Raw genomic sequence first — 26,414 nt, 5'->3', positions numbered from 1 at the left:
TAAAGTCTGACTAGAGATACTGTTATTATTAGTGCTCAGTCATATTTCCATGAGGTGTTCATCAGGTTGCAGTAATATCTTTCACTGTCATAACCCTCCAACAGATTTTTGTGGTTTTTCTCAAATAAAAAAATGGTTTCCTTACTTTATTTTTGTGAACAAGGGAAGCATATTAAAAGATCTGTACCACAGTGCTTTACTTTGTGCCAAATACCTCTTTACTAAGCAGCCTTGGGTCCACTTGCTGACTGTGTATAACAGTTTCCAGTGTGTACTGGATAAACTCCCGTTTTTGTAATTATTCAGTTTAATTTCAGCTGTTACTGATTGATTGATATACATTTTACACAATTTATCACAATTTACAATTATGATAAATATTACAATTAAATCTGCAGTTTAATGTAATATTTAGGGGAAGGGAGACATCAGTAACACTCAAATTCTAAATAAAAAAACAAGTTAGCCTCCACTCAAGATAACATCACAAACTATGCGGGTTTACCCAAAGCTCCTCCTTCTGTCAGTCTCTCAGTTTCAGTGACATATTTAATGGTTCACACCTCCTCTCATCATCCTACAGAGGCAGTGAAATCTCTTTCCATGTTACAAGTCCATTCTCAGATCACACTGACAACATGCTGGTGACTCTCTGTGCTCTCATCACTGCTCTGACATGTATAGAACCTCATTTATACTTCAGATTAGTAGTTATTCGTTGGATTGATATTTCAGTGGGTTTCTCTTCTTGTCATTTGCAGGTGTGAGTGGTGTGACGGTGCTGACACAGAAACCTGTTTTATAAGGAGAGGCAGTCACTATGGACTGTAACCTGGGGACTGTTACTAATAGTGAGGCGCGCTGGTACAAACAGCTTCCAGGAGGAGCTCCTCAGTATGTGCTGAAGATGTATCATAGCTGGAGTTCTCCAAGCTATTTCTCTGGGTTCTCTGCTCCAAAATTTACATCCACTCATCAGTCAACATCAGATTATCGTTTGATCATCAACAATGTGGAGGAGGGAGACTCTGCAGTCTATTACTGTAAGACATGGGACAGCTCTGTTAATGAGTTCGTATCACAGTGATTTACACTGTGACAAAAACGTTCTCACTGATACTTCTGCTTTTGGAAAATCTTTCACATACTGTACACTCACTTGACTCACAACTCTTTTACACACAGCTTTTTGTCCTTAATCAAGGTTTGAATAGACACTAATTTCAGTAAGCTATATAGAGATAACTGTTGCATTCCATCTGCAGTAAAAGTAATATTACTCAGTAAATCCTATTTACTGTTTCACCCTAGGGTATATTTACTTTTGATAGAGCTACATGCATGCAAATACTCATACTGAGGACATCAACAAGCTTCTAAATATCATATCATGAACATCACTGTCGTGAAATCCAGAATTTCGGTTTGTGCCTAATATTTTCACAGTACACTTTAAGAGCACCCAGAATAAAGGAATTTTTTTTTGTTTTGTTTTTTTATTCCTGCAGCAGTTACTTAGTTTATTAACTTACAATTCAGTAATCTTACCATCTTTGCCACTGCATTTTGCTCAGACAGATTCAGAGCTTTAAATCCTAGAACAGCGAATACTATTTCATTACTGACGGTACAGAACTGTCGACTCTTTGTACTACACCTATTCTAGTGAAGTTGTATCACAGTGATTCAGACTGACAAAAATCTGAATGACATACACTGCAGTGGTTATGTATTCCTAGTATTAATCAGGCCAAACCATAAAATCGTCTTGAAAACAACTAATGACACAGAGGAGAAAAAAAATGTCTAAAGAGACAGAAATTGTTTGAAACACGTAAGCATTGTTTTGAAATATCTATTAAGGGAATGAGATGTTGACAGTGAAAGTTGGCCTTTAACTGATGATTAATGTTTTCATATGTTGTTATTTTATATTCATTTTTTATTTATTTATTTATTGGGGGGGGGGGGTCACTTGTATTTATACCCTCTGTTAATTATGTGTAACAAGGAGAAATGAAACGGGGAAAGTTTTGAACATATGAAGAAAATGAGGTGCAAAAAATGCATGGAAAGTCAAATCTATGAGTGATTTGAAAGCAATCCTGCCACTTCGTGCAAATTAATATCAGCTGGTTCATTCCCAACTGATGGTCTAGAAAAAGGTATCTAATTTACCAAGGTGTGAAACAAGAAACATCTCATGATGGTAAAACCAATGAGCTCTCTCACAATGTTTGCAACCTTGTTGTTGCGAAACATACTGACAGCATTGGCACAGTTGGGGTCATAATCTGGAAGTGGAAAGAAAATAATTTCACCATAACCGGTGACAACCAGGTGCTCCCTGCAAGAGTTCAGACAGAGTGAAAAGAATCCAAGGACCATTTGTAGAGAGCTACAGAAAGAAAAGAAAACAATAAGTAATGCACTCAACTTTTCAAACTATAGCCTGTATGCAAAAATTCATTGCTGAAGAAAAATCATGTTGAAGTGCATTTAAAGTTTGCTGAACAACATTTAGACAAGCCTGAGAGATCACCATACTGGGAGATATACAGTCTTGTCAGATGAGATACAAATTTTCACAAAATGTAATTCTTCGGATGGCATAATAGACGCCATGTTTGGAAGCCAAAAGCCACTGCAAATCACCCCCAACACAGCATACCAACAGTGAAGTTTGGAGGTGGAAACATCATTGTGTGGTGCTGTTTTTCAGCATACAGCTCTGGCATATGTCATATAACTGAAGGAAGGATGAGTGGAAAATGCACAGAGACATTCTTGATAAAAAAAAAAAAAAATGCTGCCATCTGTCAGGACATTGAAGATGAAGAGGGTGGACATTTCAGCAAGACAATTATACTAAATGCAGCCAAGGAAACTCACAACTGGTTTCAGAGAAGGAAGATAAAGTTTCTACAATGGACCAGGTAATCATCTGACCTGAAGACCTAAAAATCTGCACCATCTGAAATAGTTTCAAGTTGTCGTATGTACAGGAGACATGAATCCGTTATATTAAAAATGTGCGAAAAGGTGTCAAACCAAATGTGTATATTTTTATATAAATGTTGTTCACTGAAAATGATGTGAAATATGTTTTTGTTCACTCTTATTGTTTTCATAATATTTTACTTTGTGTTGAGGTTGGCATAAATTAAAATATGATAGGTAGGCCTGTTTTATATTTCTTCAATAGTAGTGAACAGTGTTACTAAAGTTAAAAGTAAACTTTAAAACTTTAAAAGTAATAAGAAACTGGCCTAACAGTTTTTTTAAAAAAAGAAAGAAAATTACTCATCACCTTTAAACTTCTCCCTCTCTTCCTGCCCAGCATGCACCTGCAGGTCTTAGTATCTCATTCATAAACTCACGTTATCAGTTCTCTGTCAAATAAACTGATCCTACAATATGAACTGCTGACTGAAAATGTTTCAGTTGCTGTCATTTGGTCATTCAGAAACTGTTTTATTTTGGTCAAAGAAAACTTTATGTATTGTTAAGTCTAAATAAAGTCTGTACTTATTTTTATTTTTTCAAAAAAAACAAAAAACAATATCAAACATGGAGAGCTTCTGGCTGTGGTAACATGTCACCAAATGTTTTCACAGAAAAAAGTCAGAAAAAAAAAATCTGTCTCCAAAAAACACAGCGCTGAAGCTGAAATTTTGCACTTGATATCACTTGTTAAAGGTACTTTGGAATATAATTAAAAATAATCAAATTTAAATATGATCAATCAGAAATGTTCTCTCTTTTAAATGTATCTATTAGTTTTTTTTCAGGAACAAAGAAACCAAAACTACGAAAACAAAGAGCAGGAAGACGTGCCACCATTAGGGATTGAAAGTTTTCTGCTTTTTATTTGTTATTTTTGAAAATTTTGACGTAATTATATTAATTTTATTATACAGTTTCTTTTAACTGCTGCATGTTAATGGTTTAGCACAACGTGGGAATTTCAAGCTGGAAACTGGTTTCAAAAATCATGATAAACTGTTTTTAAACATCACATTCATAAACAGGCCATTCTCATTTACAGACATTTAGTTACTTACTTAGATGATTTGTGCAAAGCCACCACAAATTTGGCGTGTCAAAGAATAACCTACAGAGTTGAAGTTGAAATTCTAAACTTCATGTTGCTTCAGAAAATGTAAATCTAATTGTAATTTTTTTTAAATAAAATACAAGTTAAAAGTATAAAATATAACCAACCAAAATACTTCCACATTTAGGATATGGACAAAGTCACCATTCCAAAATAAGAAAACAAAAATGTATTTAAAAAAAGGATGATGATGATGATGTTGCCACAGGGTAAATGCACAAGACATTACCAACACCAATAATAATAATATTAATAACACAGACAAGAGAAAGAAAAAAACTCAAATGCTCCTCCTCCTGTTAGTTGTATTAAATGGCTCTTCCACCATCGCCTCTCCACTCAGTTCTTAGTCCACACTGACAACATGCTGGTGACTCTCTGTGCTCTCATCACTGCTCTAACATGTAAAGAATTTAAAGTATACTTAAGGATGGACTTCTTGTTACATTTAAATGTTAGTGTGTTTCTCTTGACTCCATGTCTTCTTGTTGTTTGCAGGTGTGAGTGGTGTGACGGTGCTGACACAGAAACCTGTTTTATCAGTGAGGAAAGGAGAGACAGCCACCATGGACTGTAACCTGGGGACTAGTACTAATATTGTTGCCTGGTATAAACGGATTCCAGGAGGAAGTCCTCAGTACGTGCTGAGGATGCATCATCACTGGAGTTCTCCGGACTATGGCTCTGGGTTCTCTGCTCCAAAATTCACATCCACTCATCAGTCAACAACAGATTATCGTTTAATCATCAAGAATGTGAAGGAGGGAGACTCTGCAGTTTATTACTGTCACACATGGGACAGCTCTGTGGAAGAGCATGTATCACAGTGATTTACACTGTGACAAAAACCTCCACACTGATACTTCTGCTTTTTGATGCTCTTTCACATCCTGATAAAAGACACCTCTAACAAACACACTGAAACCCCACCACCTTCAAATACTCTGTTATTTATTTGTTTTTTCTTTAAATGTTTTTCATTAAAATCATGAACAACCACACATGGGCAGGGCCACCTCCTCCTCCAGTTCCTCACACCCAGAGCTGATTTCAGGCAATCAGAGATATTTAAGCCTCACGCTGACGTTCATTCACCGCCAGTGCGTCATCAACCCATGTTGGTAGCTGGTTCTCATGTTTCAAGCTCTGTTTGTGTTTTACCTTGCTAACCTAACTTTCTTGTGTCTACAGTTCCTGGACTCATCTTGTCTCAAACAGCTTACACTCCTCTCTCGGACTCAATATATTAAACCACCCCTTTGTAAATCACTCTGTGCCTCACCTGCCTGCCCTCCTGCCACCACACTCCATCTGGAACCTCCAGATCTGAGGTCAGCCTTTCCACACTGCTCAGTTCACCCTGGATTCTCGTCACCCTCCTCTCATCACTCTTTTCCTCCACCTGCAAGTAAGAATAGTTACATAATCTATTTACCCACTTCTGAGAGCCACTCAACTACTTCCCTAACCCCGTTATCCTCTCTCTTCAGTGTGATTGCTAACTGCCCCATTCCAGTCTGCATCCCAGGCCCTTTTTCCCCTTTCCAGATCCACGTCCCCTTAGCCACGTTACCCCCAGCTACGCCACATCAAGTTCTACATTTCATTGCTTCTTGTCTGTCACGTTTCTAAGTCAAACCAATAAATATATTGCAAAACCTCCAGCTGTCTCTGCTCTGCTCCAGTTTTGGTACTGACCTCTCGGTCCCGTGACAGTACGTCCCATCTGGTACTGTAGCAATCAGAATTATTGTCTGAAGGTCAAGAAAATGTCCAACAGATTCATTTTCCCAAGTGGACCATTACGGCTTTTGCCATAATGGTCCACTTGATTGTCATAGATTGTTTGATATTTATTAATACATTTATTAAATATTATTGATTCATATTTTTACTTTTAAGTCATTACAATCAAGACGGACAGAACCAGGGGATAGCAAAGAGAAAGACAAAGAACAGAGAAGTTGGGAAGAGGCTGAAGAGAAGGAGAGAAAAGACACTAAAAATTAGTTTGATCACCTACTTGGAAAAGAAAACAAGCACAAAGAGAACAACACAGTAGGGAAACCACAGCAACAACAAAGTAACAGTAAATAATAAATATTGAACATTACTTAGCAACACACAAGACCGACAAATCACGATATAATTAGTGGCAGCAGCCACCCAAGACAGTGTGTGTCTGTGAGTACCTGTTTGTACAGACCTGTGTACAAACAGGTACTCACCACCAGGATTAGCACAGTTGCATACTGAGTGTTAGTAATAGTGGTGCTCAGTTTCATCAGGTTGCACTAATATATGTCACAGTGATAATCAGATTGTTTAACTCTCAAGATGTAGATGAGAGATGCTGGTATTTGTTTTTGTGAAACAGGGGGACTATGTCAAAGCACCTGTATCACAGTGATTAAATTTGTGAGAAATATCACAAAACTCATGTGACTCAAGCTTGCAACAAAAAAGGAAGCCCACACAATTCTATTATTGAAATTATTTTCTATATTTGAACTCTTTGCTCAGTTGTTCATTAATCATTAATGACATAACATTTCATAAAAATGTTCTGCTAACCCTAACTACTCTAGTTTATGTGAGTTTACACAAAAGTTCATACATTGGTGTTGACCAGAGCTGGACTGGCCATCGGGCATACCGGGCATTTGCCCGGTGGGCCGCTGGCGATTTTTTGTTTTATGGGCCGATGGATTTTTTTTTTTTTTTTTTTTTTTTTTTTTTTAGGAAGGGTATATATATAATGAAAGGTGTTGGATTGGCCAATTGGTAATGATCGACTCTGGGCTGGACCAATTACAGCCGAGGAGGCCGGATGCACCCTCCCCCTTGTTTAGCAATCTTATAGACGAACTAAAGAAAATGGAGAACAAAAAAAGGAAAGGAGGTGTTTATGAAAATATCACTAAATCTGTCATTTATTAATTTTAATATTAATTAATGATCATGTCTCACCTCTAGTGTTCTTGGTCTTAATTTAAGGTTTTCCCTATAGCGATTGACAGATCACGTGACTTTCGCGCATTGCATGCCGGGAACTCGAGGCAAAACAATCCAAGTACCGCATCAAATCCAAGCATTTGCAGCACCGCAAAAAGTTCATTCTCCGGTTCCAGTACCTTCTTGATTTTTCTTTGCCGCACAAAAAAGGAATGTACAAAACTAAGGAGAATAATGCCGGTCCGTACAAAGACAGACTCGACGAAAAGGCAAAGAAAAGATACGAGGAAAAAATCAAAGGAGTGAAAGGGTCAGACCCTTATGAGCACACAGAGTGGACAAAAGACGTTAGCGTGCTGCCCAACTTTCACCACCCTCAGATTTATAATTATACGGTTCTTGGAGTGAGTGCATACACTCATGAAGTTTTTATTAACTTGAGGTCACTGCAACAAGCCCGGGTACAGTTTACCGACGGATGGGTACAGGACCTTGAAATGCACCGTGTAGAACGAAAGACCATCGTACAAACAAAGGTAAGCTTACCAATCTCACAAATCGTCGTCATAAATACACATTCGTTAACCGTTTATTAATAGGACCTTTGAGCTCAACGGTAATTAATTAGTAGTGGAAATAATTTCTGGTACATTACAGAAATGTAGCAGTGACAATAATATTGTATGCTGTAATCGCACTGGACAATTAGTGATACAAAACAACTGTTTTATCCTGTGAATATGTTTTTGTCAATGTACCGTGGTAATAACAGAAGGGAAACGCAATATTGTGTCAGGACAAGTCACTATTTATGCACAATAAATAAAGAAGCATAGCGCGACAATTTCTGTTCAGCGCCAGACTTGCTTGTAACCTATATCACCAATTATGTTAAGAAAAGTGACATATTAACTACTACAAAACACTGACTTTTGTGGGAATGCTTGGAGCAGACTAACATGTGAGCTGGAGTGTTCTGAGACGTTATATTTGGTATATCCAGAGCATCCGTTGGCTCTTACTTCAGAAACATGGCTTAAAAAATTTCTCTTCAACGACATAATCCGATAAAAAAACCGATCTCTTTGCCCGTCGGCTTCCCGTGGCTGTCATGCGACCGGCTTTTGCAGTTAATAATACAACAGCTTCTTGCCATTTTTTGGGTTTCTTTTTATCGCTGTGTAACTGAGTTCAATTGAAAGCCTGCATGCGCTAGTACCTCTTGCCTCAAGTTACCAGAATCCTTTGCGGTTTTAGCCCTGAATGACGTCACATTTTCAATCTCTATCCTGGTGGGCCGGTCTCTAGTCAAAATGCCCGGGCCGATTTTTTGTCCCAGTCCAGCCCTGGTGTTGACTATGTCATTATAACAGTTAATCATAAAAACTAGTAATGGTTAAAGCATCAATAATAAATCTGAAGGACATAACAGCCAATTTATAATAATAAAACATAACAACACAATTTTAAGGGAGGAGAAGGAAACATAACTATCACCAAAAACTGAATTACCCTTCACTAAAAACAAGTTACCCAAAAACATCACAAAGTATGCAGGTTTAGCTCCTCCTCCTGTCAGTCTGAGTTTGAGTGTCATATTTAATGACTCACACCTCCTCTCCTCATCCTACAGAAGCAGTGCAATCTCTTCCCAAGTTACAAGTCTCAACACACACTGACATCATGCTGGTGACTCTCTGTGCTCTCACTTTTGTCCAAGATAAACAGGTTACCTTGGAATAATATGGTGAATTCACAGTAAAGCATTGTGTTGAACTCTTCATCTTCCACTTATGATATACACGACCCTACAACATAACTTCTTGCAAACCAGTCTCTCATGCATCATTGCATTGGGTCCCTTTGACAGTTTCATGGCCAACGTGAGTCTGAAAGTCTGCAGAAAAGCAGTTAATCAGTTAATCCATTCAACAGTTTTGTTGGGTGTGCATGCCAGACATAAACTGCTTTCCATGATGAGTAAGGGTTTGCTTCTTCGCCTTCTGGTGTTTGAGGCGCGAACCAGAATCCCAGGTACATGCCCTGCAAAGGCCAGGTTTCTTGGCTCACAGAGATATTGAAAGGGCTGTACACTTCAGCTTTAGTCATTTAAAGAGCTGTATGCTTTTGTTGTACAGCCATTTAAAGGGCTACACACGCCGTGAAGCAGTCCAGTCAAACACAGCTGCATGCTTCTGCTGTATAGTTATCGGCAGCTGCATACCGAGAAGGGCCCTATGCACATACTTTAGCAGTGCCAAGCCATATTAACCCTTTGCTCGACTAGTCACAGTTGGCCATAACACAATCAAAGGTTAGCTCATTGATCCTAATTATTACATTTTTAAACAGTATTAATCCACATGTGTTCATTTATGTATCTACGAAGTGTTTTCTTCATTTTCTGGTATTTATTTATTTAATTAATTAGATGATCCCACTGCCACGGCATCATTAACTTTAATAATGACACATTAACATAAGTTATTATCTATAAATATCTAACAGGAACAGAATTGGATGAAAAACACAAAACATTGGGCAGAAGACCAAGAGTTTCATGAATACAGTACCAGTCCTTTTTAAATCAAAACATCCTCCAAAATACAGCACCATGGCATCTACAAGGATTTCACAGCCTAGGTTCTTTCTTAGAGTTAGACATATATCGTCCCAAAATATTATAATTTTATTGCATGTCTAAAGATTTTGTGAGTGGGTGGCATTCATGTGACCACACTGTCTCCTACTTCTGTGACCCACATTGCTTTTAAGGTATAACAAAAACACAAATTCGATTTTTTTCCAGAAAGATTCTCCCAGTTTTTTGACCTTGTGTGTCACCCACATAGAAGATCAATGCTTCTTTGTTATTTGTATGTCTAGTTCGTTTTTCCCATTTTGTTTTAATGTCAGTATTATTCCTTTGTGCTTCTGGAGGCCTTGGGATACTTTTCCCATTTTTCTTTTTTAATGCTTCAATTGAAATATATACATCATGTTGTTAATAAAGACATAAATGAAGAAAAAAAGACAAAAAATGTTATGATGATGTAATAGGGTGAAAGGAGGAGACACAGCTCCTCCTCCTCCTCCTGTTAGTTGTATTAAATGGCTCCTCCAGCACCTTTTCTCCAAATCAGTTCTTAGTTCACATCGACATCATGCTGGTGACTCTCTGTGCTCTCATCACTGCTCTAACATGTAAACACTTTGACCTATATTGCACACATATATACTAATCTCAGTGTGTTTGTCTTGACTCCATGTCTTCTTGTTGTTTGCAGGTGTGAGTGGTGTGACAGTGGTGACTCAGAAACCTCCTGTTTTATCAGTGAGGAAAGGAGAGACGGCCACCATGGACTGTAACCTGGGGACTGTTACTAATGCTGCTGCCTTCTGGTATAAACAGATTCCAGGAGGAGTTCCTCAGTATGTGCTGTATTTTTATCATAGCTATAGTTCTCCATACTATGGCTCTGGGTTCTCCTCTCCAAAATTCACATCCACTCATCAGTCAACAACAGATTATCGTTTGATCATCAACAATGTGGAGGAGGGAGACTCTGCAGTTTATTACTGTCAGACATATGACAGCTCTGTTAAGGAGTACGTATCACAGTGATTTACACTGTGACAAAAACCTCCTCACTGATACTTCTGCTTTTTGACACTCTTCCACATCCTGATAACAGAGAGATCAAGCGATCTCATTATAAACCCACCAAGATAATGTGGTGGGTTTACATTATCTGCAACACATTATGCAGATAATATTTTGTAGTTTTTCTCTGTCAATTTTTGCAAATTTCTCAAAGCAGAATCATCATAACACTCATTATGCAGTTCTGACAAACAGTTAGGGCATTTTTTATGACACAGACTCACCTGTGCACAGGACACCCCAACAATTACAAAAAAAAAACTTTTCACATTCGCCAAAACACAAATAGTCAGTCATTCACTTCAATTCTGGGATGAATGAATGTAAATTTTTCACCACCCTATAAAGACAGAGTCACTGAAATATATGACTAATATCTAATAATATAATATCTAATATCTAGCAACTCGAAGCTTGCAACTTATGCTTTTTTTGGTCCAAACTCACACAATTAGTTTTTAAACATTGTTCTGTTATTTTTATTGATTGTATTTTTATTTTCATTTCAATTTTTACTTTAAATAAACAAAGCACCAGAATATACACACATTATTCACACACAGCCTCACATCATCAGCTTTTATTATTAATGTAGTGTAGCATATATTTGATCAACAACTGTGAAGGTTCTCAGTCATCCGGGTCATCTTCTTTCCAAGCTTCTTAGAGTTTGATCAAAAACATTCTCAACATGCTAATTGTTAATATGATTTCAAGCCACAGTAAGACAAAACTAAAAAAAATGAGACTACACAAATTCATTTGACATTACAGTTCAGTAATTTCACTAACTCATGCTTAACTAAAATTCAGTCAAAATAACACAAGACTGTATCAAACTCAGATGATGTCTAATGTCAGATTATTTCTACCTCATAAATCTAACTCAGATTTATGATGTAGAAAGAGTATGTAAACATATATAAATCAGTGAATTTTTCTTTCTTTATTTCTATTGTGTTTTTTTTCATTTGTTTGTTTTTTTAGATGATCATTTTACCTCATTTGTTATGAAAGATGAATATAAACCAGATACACTGATTAAGTACTTCATTTTTTGAAGAGTAAATTCAAAGAAGATATGAAATCATTGAGATTAAAACAATAATGCTCATATAAAGGCAATGTTCACTGTATGAAATTATCAATCATTTATATCACTTAATTTAGTTTCTAAAAATAAAACTTTGCTGAATCTCCTCCTCTTTCAGTTCTGCTCCTCTGTGTCTTTATAAGCTTCAGTACCTTGTCTCTGCTCACTACAGCCCCTCTCATCTTTCAGGATCAGTTTCACCACCTACTATCATCATGCTGGGGACCCTCTGTGCTCTCATCTCTGCTCTAACATGTAAGATTTTCTTCTCATTTATATAACAGTTTGTATATTTTGAGGTAAATCTTTCACTCATTTTTTTCTGTGTTTGTTGGCAGATGTTGATGCAGTGATTGTGTTGACCCAAACACCTGCTGTCCACACAGTTTCTTCAGGTCAACAAGCTGTTCTCAACTGCAACATAGAGAGATATGATGGGAATTATATTAACTGGTATAAACAAGTTCCTGGTGAGGCTCCTCAGTATGTTCTAAGATTTCATTATTCTGACACCTCACTCAGCTTTGGAACAGGATTCTCCTCAGACAGATTCAACTCTAAATCCTCATCAAACATTGATTACCAGTTCATTATCAAGCGAGCAGAGACAGGAGACTCTGCAGTGTATTACTGTCAGACATATGATGACTCTGCTTCTGCACCCGTATCACAGTGAATCAGGCTGTGACAAAAACCTCCTAATTATTACTTCTGCTTTGTCAGACTCTTTCCCTTACAGATTATAGATCCATCAAGAAAATTTTAAAGAAAACCCACCACCTTCAGATAATGTGTTTTTAAATACTGGATTGCTAGTTTTTTGTTCTTAAATTAAAAGTATCAAAAGGAAAACAATGAAACACATTCACAAAATATCAGATAAATCAAAATTCAATTTCTCTCAATCATCCATCCATTTGCTTGTCCTTTTCAGGGTCGCGGGGGGTGCTGGAGCCTATCCCAGCTGTCATAGGCCGAGAGGCGGGGTACACCCTGGACAGGTCGCCAGTCTGTCGCAGGGCCAACACACAGGGACAGACAACCATTCGCACTCACATTCACTCGCACATTCACACCTAGTGGCAATTTGAATTATCCAATCCCCACAAGCTGCATGTCTTTGGACGGTGGGAGGAAGCCGGAGTACCCGGAGGGAACCCACGCAAACACGGGGAGAACATGCAAACTCCACACAGAAAGACCCCGGCCTGATGGTGGAATTGAACTCAGGACCTTCTTGCTGTGCGGCAACAGTGCTAACCACCGTGCCGCACTCACATTCACTCCCGCATTCACACCTAAGGGCAATTTAGTGTTTCCAATTAACCTATCCCCACTAACTGCATGTCTTTGGACTGTGGGAGGAAGTACTGGGGAGAACCCACGCAAACACGGGTAGAATATGTAAACTCCACACAGAAAGACCCGGGCTTGATGGTGGAATTGAACTCAGGACCTTCTTGCTGTGAGGCAACAAAGCTAACACCTGCTGTCCACACAGTTTCTTTAGGTCAACAAGCTGTTCTCAGCTGCAACATAGAGAGATATGACAGGAATTATGTTTACTGGTATAAACAAGTTGCTGGAGAGGTTCTTCAGAATGTTCTAAGATTGAACTATTCTGACAGCTCACTCATCTTTGGAACAGGATTCTCCTCTGATAGATTCAACTCTAAATCCTCATCAAACATTGATTACCAGTTCATTATCAAGCGAACACAGGCAGGAGACTCTGCAGTGTATTACTGTCAGACATGGGCTGACTCTGCCAATGGAGCTGTGAATTAGACCATGACAAAAACCTCCTCAGTATTACTTCACTTACAGATTATGTTCTTTAATTAAAAGTATAAAAAGAAAAACAATGAAACACATTCAAAAATTATCAGATAAACGAAATTACACTTTCTCTCAATCAATTTGGTGCAATTCTCACAGCAGAAAAGTCATTCTGACCAGTCTACATGCTTTGCTCAAAACAGTTAGGGCATTTTTCATAACTCACACTCAACTGTGCAAAAGACAATGTAACTATTTTATATTTGTCAAAACATGAATAGTCTGTCAGTCACCTCGTCTCTGTGATAAATGAACATTTCCCCAGCCTGAAGACCAATTCATTAAAATGTTAAGTTTTTTGTTTAGTTTTGGGATAGAATAGAATAGAATGGAATAGAATAAACCTTTATTATCCCACGAATGAGAAATGAGGTTTAAATATTTCAGTAAGATATAGGGACTTGTTTTTAGACAGCACATCTTGAAACTAGAGAATTTTCACTCGTTCCATTGGCAGATTTTTTTCACTTAATACAAGATGGTTTTGCTTGGAACAAGTGAAAATTCTCCAGATCCAGGATGCACTGTCTTGACTGTCTTGACTCAAATTATGTTATATTGTAAGGTAAAGACCCCTAAGAGTTAATCTCAGACAAATGTTGGCACAAATTGGATCAAAAGGAGTGCAAAATGGTCAAAAAATGTTATATTTTGACCTGTTGGTTAACCCAACAAATCATGAAAAATGAGGTTTAAATTTTTTTTCATGACAGTGCATGACATTAAATTTGCTACTGGTGTAGATAATTGTTATACTGATTCTGGCCAGTATTATTTGTCCACTTTTCTCGTTTTTATTAATTTGTAATAATTGCCTGAATGTCCGTCATGTATTTTCAGGCTCCAGCCTCCCTCCTCCTGTCCTGACAGTCTTCCCTCCGTCCAGTGCTGAGCTCCAGTCCAACACAGCTTCTCTGGTCTGTCTGTCCAGTCAGTCTGTGCCTTTTGCAGATGTGAGCTGGTTGGCTGGTGGGAGTCCAGTGAGCAGTGGGATCTCTACCAGCACTGCTGTTCAGAGACCAGACCAGACTTACCAAATCAGCAGCTCTCTGACCATCCAGACATCAGACTGGAACATGGATAAGGTTTATACATGTAAAGTGTCTTTGGGCTCACAGACTTCAGAGAAAACCATCAAGAAGTCAGAATGTCCCACTGAATAGTCGAGGACCAGAATGTGCATTTAAAATCTGCTTCTTTACTGCTTGTGCTGTTTGCTCATTACAAAAGAATCCGCTCATAAGCACATTATTTTTAAAATGTAGTTTTCCCATAGTAAAACATAAGTAAGTAAGTAAATTCTGAAATACACGCTATGAACATTAGAGAGCATCATTAAGTAAGAGAAGTCAAGTGTCACTGGTTTAAAATGTTGTTTGTAAGCTTCAGTAATATCCTCACACTTAGTGAAGCATCACCTTTAAACTCCTCCCTCTCTTCCTCCCAGCATGCACCTGCAGGTCTTAGTTCTCAAGTCTCATTCATAACCTCATGTTATAAATAAACTGCGCCCCCCCCCCAAAAAAAAAAATAAAAAAATCTTTTGGCTGTTGTGGCATGTCACCAAATGTTTTCACAGAAAAAAGTCAGAAAAAAAAAATCTGTCCAAAAATGGTGAAATACAGAGAGCTGAAGCTGAAATTTTGCACTTAATATCACTTGTTGAGGAACTTTGTGTTAGGGTACCTGGGTCATCGACCCAGAGTTTTGAGTTTTGCATTACTATTGAGCTTTGATTTTGATATTGTTTATCATTTCTAGTCTTTTGGTTTCTTTGTTGGAGTTCTCTGCCTTATGGTTTATGTCTCTGTGTTCCATAGTTGCTCTGTCTCCCCTGTCAGCTGTATCCCCTTGTCAAGTCCGCGTGTCTGTGTTATGTTTCCTGTTTTACTTTGAAAGTCCATGTCTCATGTTAATGTATCTGGTTTTGCTTCCCTTGTCTTGTTAGCCCTGATTTGTCCCAGCTGTGTTTCCCTCCTGTCTCCCATTCCCTGATGGGTCCATCTATGTATTAAGTCCTGTGTTTTCTTTGGTCTGTGTCGCAATCTCCATTCTCCCATGCTGTCCGTCCGCCTGCCCGCCGGCCGTATTCCCAGTTTAGCCAGCCTTCAGTTTTTGTCACTCAGTAATAAATCTTTGCTTTAAGTCTGCACTTTTGGGTCCATCATTCCTCCTATCCTGCCTGCACACAGCCTAAACATGACACTTTGGAATATAATTTAAAATAGCCAAATTTAAATATAACCAATCAGATATTTCTTGTATTTTTTACTTTTTATTTAGAAACTTTTAATTTTGACTAAACTGTTTGTTCGTAACAATGAAGGAAATAGCATCTCCCTCAGCTGTCATGATGCAACTGCTGTGACAAATTTTGACATGATTATATCATTTTTATTTTGCTGCTGAATCTTAATGGTTTATCACAGGCTGGGAATTTCAAGCTGCAAACTGTTTCTGTTTTAAAAAACTGTTTTTATACATCACATTTTTAAACAGGCCCATTTTGTTTACATATATTTAGTTATTTAATTAGATGATCCCACTGTTGTGCAAAGTCACCACAAAGTTTGACGTGTGAGAGAATAACTTGCTGTGAAAATGATTTTTTTACAGAGCTAAAGCTGAAATTGTAAACTTTATGTTGCGTCAGAATATGCTAATCTAATTGTAGTTTTTAAATACAATACAAGTTAAAAGTATAAAATATAACCAACCATGAAGAAAGAATGGTTATTAACATTCCAAAATAAGAAAAAAACTATATATACAAGACATATTATTATTGTTATTAATATTAATAACTCAGGCAAGCGAAATAAAAAAAAACTCCAATGCTCCTCCTCCTGTTAGTTGTATTAAATAGCTCCTCCACCATCATCTCTCCACTCAGTTCTTAGCCCACTCAGACAACATGCTGGTGACTCTCTGTGCTCTCATCACTGCTCTAACATGTAAAGAGTCTAAAATATACGGTAGAAAACACTGCTAGATTTAAATGTCAGTGTGTTTCTCTTGACTCCATGTCTTCTTGTTGTTTGCAGGTGTGAGTGGTGTGACGGTGCTGACACAGAAACCTCCTGTTTTAACAGTGAGGAAAGGAGAGACAGCCACCATGGACTGTAACCTGGGGACTGTTACTAACTATCCTGCTTATTGGTATAAACAGATTCCAGGAGGAGTTCCTCAGTTTGTGTTGTATTTTTATCAGAGCCAAAGTTCTCCAAGTTATGGTTCGGGGTTCTCTGCTCCAAAATTCACATCCACTCATCAGTCAACATCAGATTATCGTTTGATCATCAGCAATGTGGAGGAGGGAGACTCTGCAGTCTATTACTGTCAGACATGGGATGACTCTGCTAGCAGTGGGGTATCACAGTGATTCACACTGTGACAAAAAACCTCCTCACAGATACTTCTGCTTTTTGATGCTCTTTCACATGCTGAAAAAAAGACACATCCAAGAAACACACTGAAATCCCACCACCTTCAAATACTGTGTTATTTGTTTTGTTTTTTAAATTAATTGTAATATTCATCACTGAAAACATGACTAAAGCAAGCAGAGGAATATAGAGATATTATTCAGCCAAAACAAGTCAGAATTGGACAAATACTGTATATAACTAAAAGTTATCTGTAAGTAATAGAAATTTAGTATACATCAGTCTCAGCTCTTAAATAGTGATGACTATACATCAGGCAGAAATAAATATAAGACGGGAAGAAAACGTGTGATGTGTGCGGATAAGTACATTTGCATTTAAACTACAACTGTTCTGAATTTGTTGAGACTTGTTCTACCTCATGTTCTTATAAACCTTACTGTTTATTCTTTTCACATAAGTCCTGCTCACATTTCAGCTAGACAGAGATTGGCGTTAACACTTAAAACTGTCAATAATCAGTTATATAATATTTATTCCCTTTACAACAGTATTTTCATGAGCAATATGTCATGACATATGAATGAAAATCATTTTGTTGAATCTCCTCCTCCTTTGGTTTGCCTCTCCTCTGTGTCTTTAAGTGTCAGTATCGCTTCACTTCTCACTACAATCCTACTCACATCTCAGCTGAACAGTAAAGATCATTTACACCTGACAACATGCTGTGGACCCTGTGCACTCTCATCACTGCTCTAACATGTAAGATCTTCTGTTTTAGGGTGTATATTTTTGGAGGTAAACTTTTCATTCATGTTTTTGTGTGTGTTTCCTGGCAGATGTTGATGCGGTGATCGTGTTGACCCAAACACCTGCTGTCCACACAGTTTCTCCAGGTCAACAAGCTGTTCTCAACTGCAACATCGAGAGATATGATGGGAATTCTGTTAGGTGGTATAAACAAGTTCCTGGAGTGGTTCCTCAATATGTTCTAAGATTTCGTCATTCTGACAGCTCACTAAGCTTTGGAACAGGATTCTCCTCAGACAGATTCAACTCTAAATCCTCATCAAATATTGATTACCAGTTCATTATCAAGCAAGCAGAGACAGGAGACTCTGCAGTGTATTACTGTCAGACATATGATAACTCTGCTTCTGCGCACGTATCACAGTGATTCAGGCTGTGACAAAAACCTCTTCAGTATTACTTCTGCTTTTAGAAACGCTTTCATATGCAGATAATATATATATATATATCCAATGAACTAAGTGTAATCCACTATCTTTAGACTGTGTTTTTAAACACTGGAATGTTGTTGGTGTTTTTTTTTATTCACTTTAACCTTGATTATTAAAAGTATAAAAAGAAAAGTACTGAAAAATACATCTCATTCACTAACATTGGCCCAAATTATAATATGTAAAAAGACATAAACCAAACTATCCAACATACAGTATTTTATGTTTTTGCAAGTTATTTTTAAATAATAAAAATTTTATAGACTACTCTCAGCTCTTTCATGGTTATAATTGTTTAATGGTTACATTCCAGCTGCAGTAAATTTGACAGTAACCAGATTGCACAAATTCTATCTGTCAGACAGAAAGAATCAATAGAAATATACACTGGATTCATCAAAGACACATTTTTAAATGGAGAAGCAAATTCTCATTTCATTTGCTATATAGAGATGTGTTTATGTTTAAGATAAGATAAGATAAGATAAGATAATTCTTTATTGTCATTGCACAGTCATACATAGTACAGTAGTACAATGAAATTGGAAAAACTGTCCTACGTCGGCACTACATATAACACAACACGACACGATATGACACATCACAACGCAACACAAACAACACAACACAGTATATTAACTTAAAAATAAAAAAGAAGAATAAGTGTTATGTGTATTGCACACTGTTATTATTGCACATTAATTATTATTGCACCTTGTTATAAATATAAATATTATTGTTGTTATTGTTAAACATTGTTACCTCCCCCTAAAAAAAGTCCAGGGAGGTAGCCAATCAGGTCAGCTATTTGCATTGATTAGGGCTATTGCCCTATTGTAAAAGCTGTCCTTGAGTCTGTTTGTTCGGGACCTCAGCAGCCTGAACCTCCTGCCAGACGGCAGCAGCTTAAACACCCGATGTCCTGGGTGTGTACAGTCTCGTAGGATGCTGCGTGCCCTCTTGAGACAGCGAGTGCTGTACAGGTCCTTCAGGGAGGGAAGAGGATGTCCAATGATTTTTTGGGCCATATTGATGACCCTCTGGAGTGCCTTTCTGTGTGCTGTGGTGCAGCTGGAGAACCATACACCGATGCAATATGTCAGCACACTTTCAATGGAGCAGCGGTAGAAGACGGTCAGCAGCTCCTTCTTCAGGTCCATTTTTCTGAGGATTCTCAGAAAGTGGAGACGCTGTTGGGCCTTCTTTAAGACCGCAGAGGTGTTAGAGCTCCATTGGAGGTCTGTGTCTATGTGCACACCCAGAAACTTGAAACTGGAGACCCTTTCCACGCACTCCCCGTTGATGCTGACAGGCTGCAGCTCAGACTTCCTCCTTCTGAAGTCGACTACCAGTTCTTTTGTCTTGGTGGTATTGAGGTCCAGGTTGTTATCTACACACCAATCTGACAGCCTCTGAACTTCAGCTCTGTACGCCGTCTCATCTCCCCCTGAGATGAGATGTCTTAATTGTACACACATTTATATTTATACATTACATGTGTACATTTACATGTGTACATGTTCTGATTTTGACATGGTTACATATATAAATGTTGATGTTTTTGCTTTTGAAACTGTAATAACATATATATTTTTTAACCTTTCTAGTTGGTTTTCCCTCATTTATCGAAGGCTAGGACTTCCTAGCATCTGATTAGTGAGTGAAATCATGTGGGGAGTCCAAACACGAAACTTAAGTTGTTGAAGTGTGCCAAGAGCAAAGGTGCTGCTAAGAAAGATATCCATCTCCATCTGGGTGTTTATAATAGTTCAGACAGATTTAGTACCATATAATGAACCTTCATGTTAGATGTTTATAAGCCAGAAAGAAAATCTAGAAATTTGAAGACAAGAACACTAGAGATTTCTTTCTTTTACAACCTTTTTTCAATAACATTATTTATGCAAGTCAGGTCTTTAAAATATGACCGTGAACTAGTAACACTGAAGGTGTGATTTACTACACTAAGTGTAAATATAGTTGAGATTGAAATGACTCTGTTATAGATACAGAGAGACTTCACTAAAACACAATTAGGTCACACATTATTATAATTACACATTATTAAGCATTAGTAAGCTACTAGTAAATACTTATTAGTCATTTATATATATACACAACCAGTCAAAAAGTTTTAGAACACCCCAATTTTTCCAGTTATTAATTGCAATTTAGGTCATTCAAGCCTAACCTCTAGCAGTTCACCACTTACCTTTCTACCATTTCAAGGTAAGTGGTGAACTGCTAGAGGTTAAATAAAAGGTAAGGTTACCCAAAACTGAAAAATAATGTACATTTCAGAACTATACAAAAAGGCACAGGCACTGGAAACACAGCAATGGATCAATGGAGGTTGATCAAGCCTTGAAAGCTGGTGCTACTAATTCCTACAGGTGTTCCAACCTTTCTGGATTACTTACAACCAGTGTTGGGAAGGTTACTTTTAAAATGTGTTCCACTACAGATTACAGAATACATGGCCCAAAATGTATTTTGTAACGTATTCTGATAAGTTACTCAATGAGATTAACGTATTCTGAATACTTTGGATTACATTATATTATCATGCTGTTTACAACTACATGAATGTACTATTGCTGTGTGATTTATTACTATTACTGAAGGTTACTCGCCATTTTTGCAGCGATCTCGTATAGAAAACTATTCTGCGCTTATATAAAACAGGTCCGCGGGACCTCTGGCTAATACGTCAGGTTCCGTGTCGGGCTCGTAGCTGAAAACTAGCTTTACTTTGTTGTCTCGGGTCAACTTTGCTAGCGAGAGACAGAGAGAGGCGTTGAAAGGCTGCTCCAATGGAACTTACTGTTTCGGAGAAAAACACGAACACAGTGTACAGTCTTAATAGCTTACTTACAACTGGGCTCGTCAGGCACTCTTTTTGGCTGCTGTGGTTATTATTGTATTTTCATGCTTCCATCTCCCATCTATGGAAGGCTGTTTCCATCACCAAAAAAAAAAGTATCCATAAGTCGAAATTTTGGGTCATCGTTCTCGAAATTTCCACTTATGAACTCGAAATTTTGATTTATTAGCTCAAAATTCAGAATCAGAATTAGAAAGACTTTATTTATCCCCAAAGGGCAATTAACATAAAACAGAGCAGCGTAATGTTGAAGATAAGGACAATAAGAACAGGCAATAAGAGTGAGATAATAAATACACAGAATATACAGTATATACAGTTTTAAAATTACACAGTTTTAAAATTAAAGTGACTGAAAGGTGAATAAATAACTGTAAGTGACTAAAAGTGAATAAAGTGTCGGTAGTATAAAAAGAGTGTAGAGTAGTTTATGTTTCTGGTGTGGGAAATGGTCTTATCTGCTGGAGTTAAAAAGCAGAGTGGCTTTCGGGACAAAGGTTGCTCTCCTCCTCTCAGTCCTGCAGGAAATGCAGTGCGGCAGCGCCCAGAGGGGAGCCATTGAAAATACTTTGAGAAAAGTAGCTTGAAATTTCAAGTTAGCTCTGCCAATCAGTAATCTACGTGTCATGGTTCTGGGTCATTTTGACCCAGCTTTTTTTAGTTTCTTATATTTTGGTATTTTTCTGTATTATGATTTATGTTCTGATTCTTTAAGTTGTTCTGTTTTGATTATTATTCTAGGTTTAGTTCAGTGTCAAGTTTGCGTCTTTGTGATTTGTTTCTTGTTTCCTGTTTTATTTTGATAGTCCCAGTCCTATGTCAGTGTATTCAGTTTTACTTCCCCCTGTCCCTTTAGCCCTAATTTCTCCCAGCTGTGTCTCCCTCCTGTTTCCTATTCCCTGATTACTCCACTGTGTATATAAGCCCTGTGTTTTCTGTTGCTCTCTGTTGTGTCATTAATGTCTGTTACCCTGTATGTGCTGTGTGTTTGTCGTGTTCCAGCTCCTTTGTTCTGAGTTTTGTCTTGTTTTACTTTTGTGAGTTTTATTTTATGACAAGGTTTTTCCAGCAATAAAAGCTACGTTGTTGTCATTGAGAGTCCTGCATTTTAGGTCCTTTTTCCCTGCCTGCCTGCACACAACCTATCATGACACTACGTGACTGACGTAATTTTCTTGTTATCCGGAAGGATATGGCGCAGAGGAACACGCACTCAAAACCGGATCGCAACAAATTGGCGCTTTCGAGAGTACGTTTGCTGATAGTAATGCCATGTGATTCAGCCAATAACACACAAACTTCTGCAACAGTTTTGGGAAGAACTTTCTGAAGAATATTTGATTTGTATTGCAGAAATAATGTCACAAGTGTGTTCAGCTATTATATCTGCCAAAGGTGGCTACTTTGATGAGTCAAAAGTTTAGAATACATTTTGGTCTATAAATTGATTCCATGAGTTCTTTTTTTTTTTTTTTTAACTCCAAATGCTTATTTGTACTAAGCTTTTATTTTAGAGTGCAATGAGACATTAAACTGCATAATTGTCAATATAAAACTGGAAAATGGAGGAGTTCTAAAACTTTTGACTGGTAGTTTTTGTATATGCATTTGTTATCCTTTGAAATTCCTTATTAATAAACCTTTTAAAATAGTGAGTTGTCAGCCTCCTGCTTTGGAGTCCTTAAATTATTGTTGCTGCACTTGACTGTTACAGTTTCTATAGTCTTGCATGAAGTATCAAGACATAATTTGGGAACCATTAATGGCTGAAGGTATCATTAAGGAATTTTTAATCATCAAAAAGTATATTGGAAAACATATCATTGTTATGAAATATAAGCAGACTGATGAGGTGCATGATATGTTGACAGTGAAAGTTGGTCTCAACAGGATGTTTCAGTTCCTCTCCCCTCATCAGTGACAGTCAGGAGGTTTTTGTACAGCCATGTATACAAACTGAATCACTGTGGTATTCGGACAAGGCACCAAGCTGATTGTGACAAGTAAGTGCTGTTTAAATTCATCCTGAAACATTAGAAAAATTCCGATAGTTTACTGAAAAGTTCTTAATTTAATATTTTTATTGTTCATAATCTTTTTTTATATATTTATAGTATCTGATGCAGAGCCAACTTGTATTTCATACGTTAGACATGATTATGAGTTATATTAAAATCGAGAAATGTTTTCAATCAATTTAAAAAAATGTTGTTTACTGAAAAAGTGAAAAATTTTGTCATTCAATCTTGTTATTTTCAAAGCATTTTAATTTTTAAAAAATACATAAGTCTATTTTGTCTTTTCTCATTAAGAGTTTTACCTGATTTAAAATATTAATTTAAAGGACAAAATTTACTTTAAACCTGTCACCTTTGAAATTGAAGGGAATGACTTACATTGTATAACATATTGCTTGACATATACTCGAGAATTAAAAACAATAAATTCTCTTGAATATAAAATTAGGGCTTAATTTAGTTTTGTTTTATTTTTTAACATTTTTTAAAATCAGTTGAAAATGTGTGATTACCTGTTTATTTACTTGTTTTTACACAAACTGTTTATTTTGTTTGATTTTTATGGAACTTATTATCTTTATTCTGTATTAAATCTTGTTGATTTTTTCATCACTTCTATTTTTATTACTTTAGTTCTATTTTTCCTGAACATTCATCATGTATTTTCAGGCTCCAGCCTCCCTCCTCCTGTCCTGACAGTCTTCCCTCCGTCCAGTGCTGAGCTCCAGTCCAACACAGCTTCTCTGGTCTGTCTGTCCAGTCAGTCTGTGCCTTTTGCAGATGTGAGCTGGTTGGCTGGTGGGAGTCCAGTGAGCAGTGAGATCTCTACCAGCACTGCTGTTCAGAGACCAGACCAGACTTACCAAATCAGCAGCTCTCTGACCATCCAGACATCAGACTGGAACATGGATAAGGTTTATACATGTAAAGTGTCTTTGGGCTCCCAGACTTCAGAGAAAACCATCAAGAAGTCAGAATGTCCCACTGAATAGTCGAGGACCAGAATGTGCATTTAAAGTCTGCTTCTTTACTGCTTGTGCTGTTTGCTCATTACAGTCTTTACATGTTAGAAATCTGAATAAAGCAAAAGGTTTAAGTCATGTATTCATTTCCTGGTTTTTAACAAGTATTTTCAGGAATTCATGTTTTGCAATAAATTAATAAAAGCATTGGTTTAAAAAATGTGTTTTCTTTTTATTAAATAAGAAATTGTGTCACTGTTTTGTTAGTAACATAAATTTAAGATGACTGGAATGAACTGTTAAATTTCACATAGAGGAAAAAAACACTCATAAGCACACCATTTTTTAAATGTCTTCTTCCCATAGTTAAAACACAAATATATTCTGAAATACACGCTATGTAATATTTGAACACTAGAGAGCATCATTTAATAATTCTTCCTGAGTAACAGAGAGGGCAAGTGTCAAAGGTTTAAAATGTTGGTTATAGATTTGCAAATGAATCTTCACACTCAGTTAGTGAAGCATAACCTGTCTGCTCTTCTGTTTCTTCCAGGATGCACCTGCAGGTCTTAGTAACTCATTTATAACCTCAAGTAAATGAAGTATCAGCTCTCTGTAAAATAAAATGGAACTGCTGTTTACTGGCAACGTTTCAATTCATATCATTATTTTATTCAGAGACAGTTAGCTGAATACTGTTTGATTTTTGCCTAAACATAACTTACTTACTGTAAAGCAGCACTAAGTAGAGTTCAGTTATGAAACTAAACCTTTCTGCATCTTTCTACTGTCATTTGCTGTTTTGCTTTAAACATTTAAACCATTATATATAACCAGTAGGTAAGTCTGTCTCATTCCGGATGTAGCTTTTTTACAAACAGTATTTTTATTTTTTAGTTATCAATAAACTGTATTCTTGATTTTCTGGTATTTATTTATTTAGTTATTTAGATGTTCCCACTGTCATGGCATCATTAACTTTAATAGCTGCACAGTGGCTCAGAGGAAAGCAATCCAAGGGATCTTTAACATCGTCCAAAAGATCACTGGCCACGCTGCCCTCTCCCCACACTGGAAGATCTACACAACACCCGCTGTCTTAAAAAAGCCCAAAACATCATAAAAGATACCTCACATCCTGGCCAGTCCCTGTTTGAACTGTTGCCCTCAGGCAGACAGTACAGAGCAATCAGTGTGAGGACTAATAGACTCAAACACAGCTTTAATCCAACTGCAATAACATATTTGAATACTGCTACAAAAAAACTGTCCATCACGCCACTCTTGTATTAATCTATGCACTGACTGAAGCATGTATGTGGGAATGTATGTGAATGTTTGCTGATACTTCTTATTAGCACTTTAAGTATTCTATTTATTTTATTTATTGAATTTTATTGTTTTATTTATATTTTGATATTGTTAGGGATGATGCATTGATCGGGGACCATTTTTAATTTCGTTGTACCTGTGACAGTGACAGTAAAGATTCTGATCTGAATAATGACACATTAATATAAGATATTATCTATAGATATCTAACAAGAACAGAATTGAATGAAAACAAAACACTGGGCAGAAGACCCAGGACCATGACACATGAAGGCAATCCATTTCTTTTACTTTTGTGAAAAGACATCTACTTTAGACCTTTGCAAGAAAGTCATCCTCTCATAAAGATTTCCCTTTATATTTCAGTTCTTTGTTTTATTTTTTATTTTATTTTTGCAACCAAACAATGAGCAATATTTTAGCATGAATACAGTATTGATCTTTTTTTTAATCACAACATCCTCTTTAATTACTCCAAAATACAGCACGTTGGCATCTACAGGGATTTCACAGCCTGGCTTCTTTCTTTGAGTTAGAATTGTATTGTTCCAAAATATTATGATTTTATTACATTCCCAGAGGTTTTGTGAGTGGGTGGCATTTATGTGACCAGACTGTCTCTTGCTTTTGTAACTTATACATTCCTTTTAAGGTGTAACAAAAACACAAATTCAATTTTTTCCAAGTAAATTCTCTTCAGTTCTTTTACCTTGTGTGTCACCCACATAGCAGATCAATCCTCCTTTGCTATTTGTATATCTAGTTCTTTTTCCCATTTTGTTTTAATGTCAGTATTATTCCCTTTGTGCTTCTGGAGGCCTTGGGATACTTTTCCCGTTTTTCTTTTTTAATGCTTCAATTGAAATATATGCATCATGTTGTTAATAAAAAAGAAATGAAGAAATATCATGATGATGTAA

At 36.9% G+C, this 26,414-nt stretch overlaps 1 protein-coding gene across 10 annotated transcripts; it reads left to right on the top strand.

The window, feature by feature from the left end:
- The first annotated feature begins 803 nt into the window (after positions 1 to 803).
- LOC100692545 (immunoglobulin lambda-1 light chain-like) lies at positions 804 to 24,367 on the top strand. Of its 10 annotated transcripts, none has more exons than XM_025906288.1 (4): positions 4,439 to 4,521; positions 4,616 to 4,935; positions 23,149 to 23,182; positions 23,867 to 24,367. In XM_025906288.1, exons 1-4 carry the CDS (start codon positions 4,482 to 4,484, stop codon positions 24,187 to 24,189), a joined length of 717 nt encoding a protein of 238 aa, XP_025762073.1. In that variant the 5' UTR covers positions 4,439 to 4,481; the 3' UTR covers positions 24,190 to 24,367. The 10 variants fall into 10 exon arrangements, with proteins under 10 accessions (XP_025762074.1, XP_025762073.1, XP_025762066.1 ...); XM_025906281.1 differs by lacking the exon at positions 4,616 to 4,935 and adding an exon at positions 16,713 to 17,038 and having other exon boundaries at positions 4,467 to 4,521; XM_025906287.1 differs by lacking the exon at positions 4,616 to 4,935 and adding an exon at positions 10,360 to 10,685 and having other exon boundaries at positions 4,467 to 4,521.
- Positions 24,368 to 26,414: the final 2,047 nt, after the last annotated feature.

Source organism: Oreochromis niloticus, linkage group LG4, assembly GCF_001858045.2.
Source record: "Oreochromis niloticus isolate F11D_XX linkage group LG4, O_niloticus_UMD_NMBU, whole genome shotgun sequence".
Lineage (NCBI taxonomy): Eukaryota > Metazoa > Chordata > Actinopteri > Cichliformes > Cichlidae > Oreochromis > Oreochromis niloticus.
The sequence above is the reverse complement of the archived record's forward strand: the minus strand, read 5'-3'. Positions and strand labels throughout refer to the sequence as shown.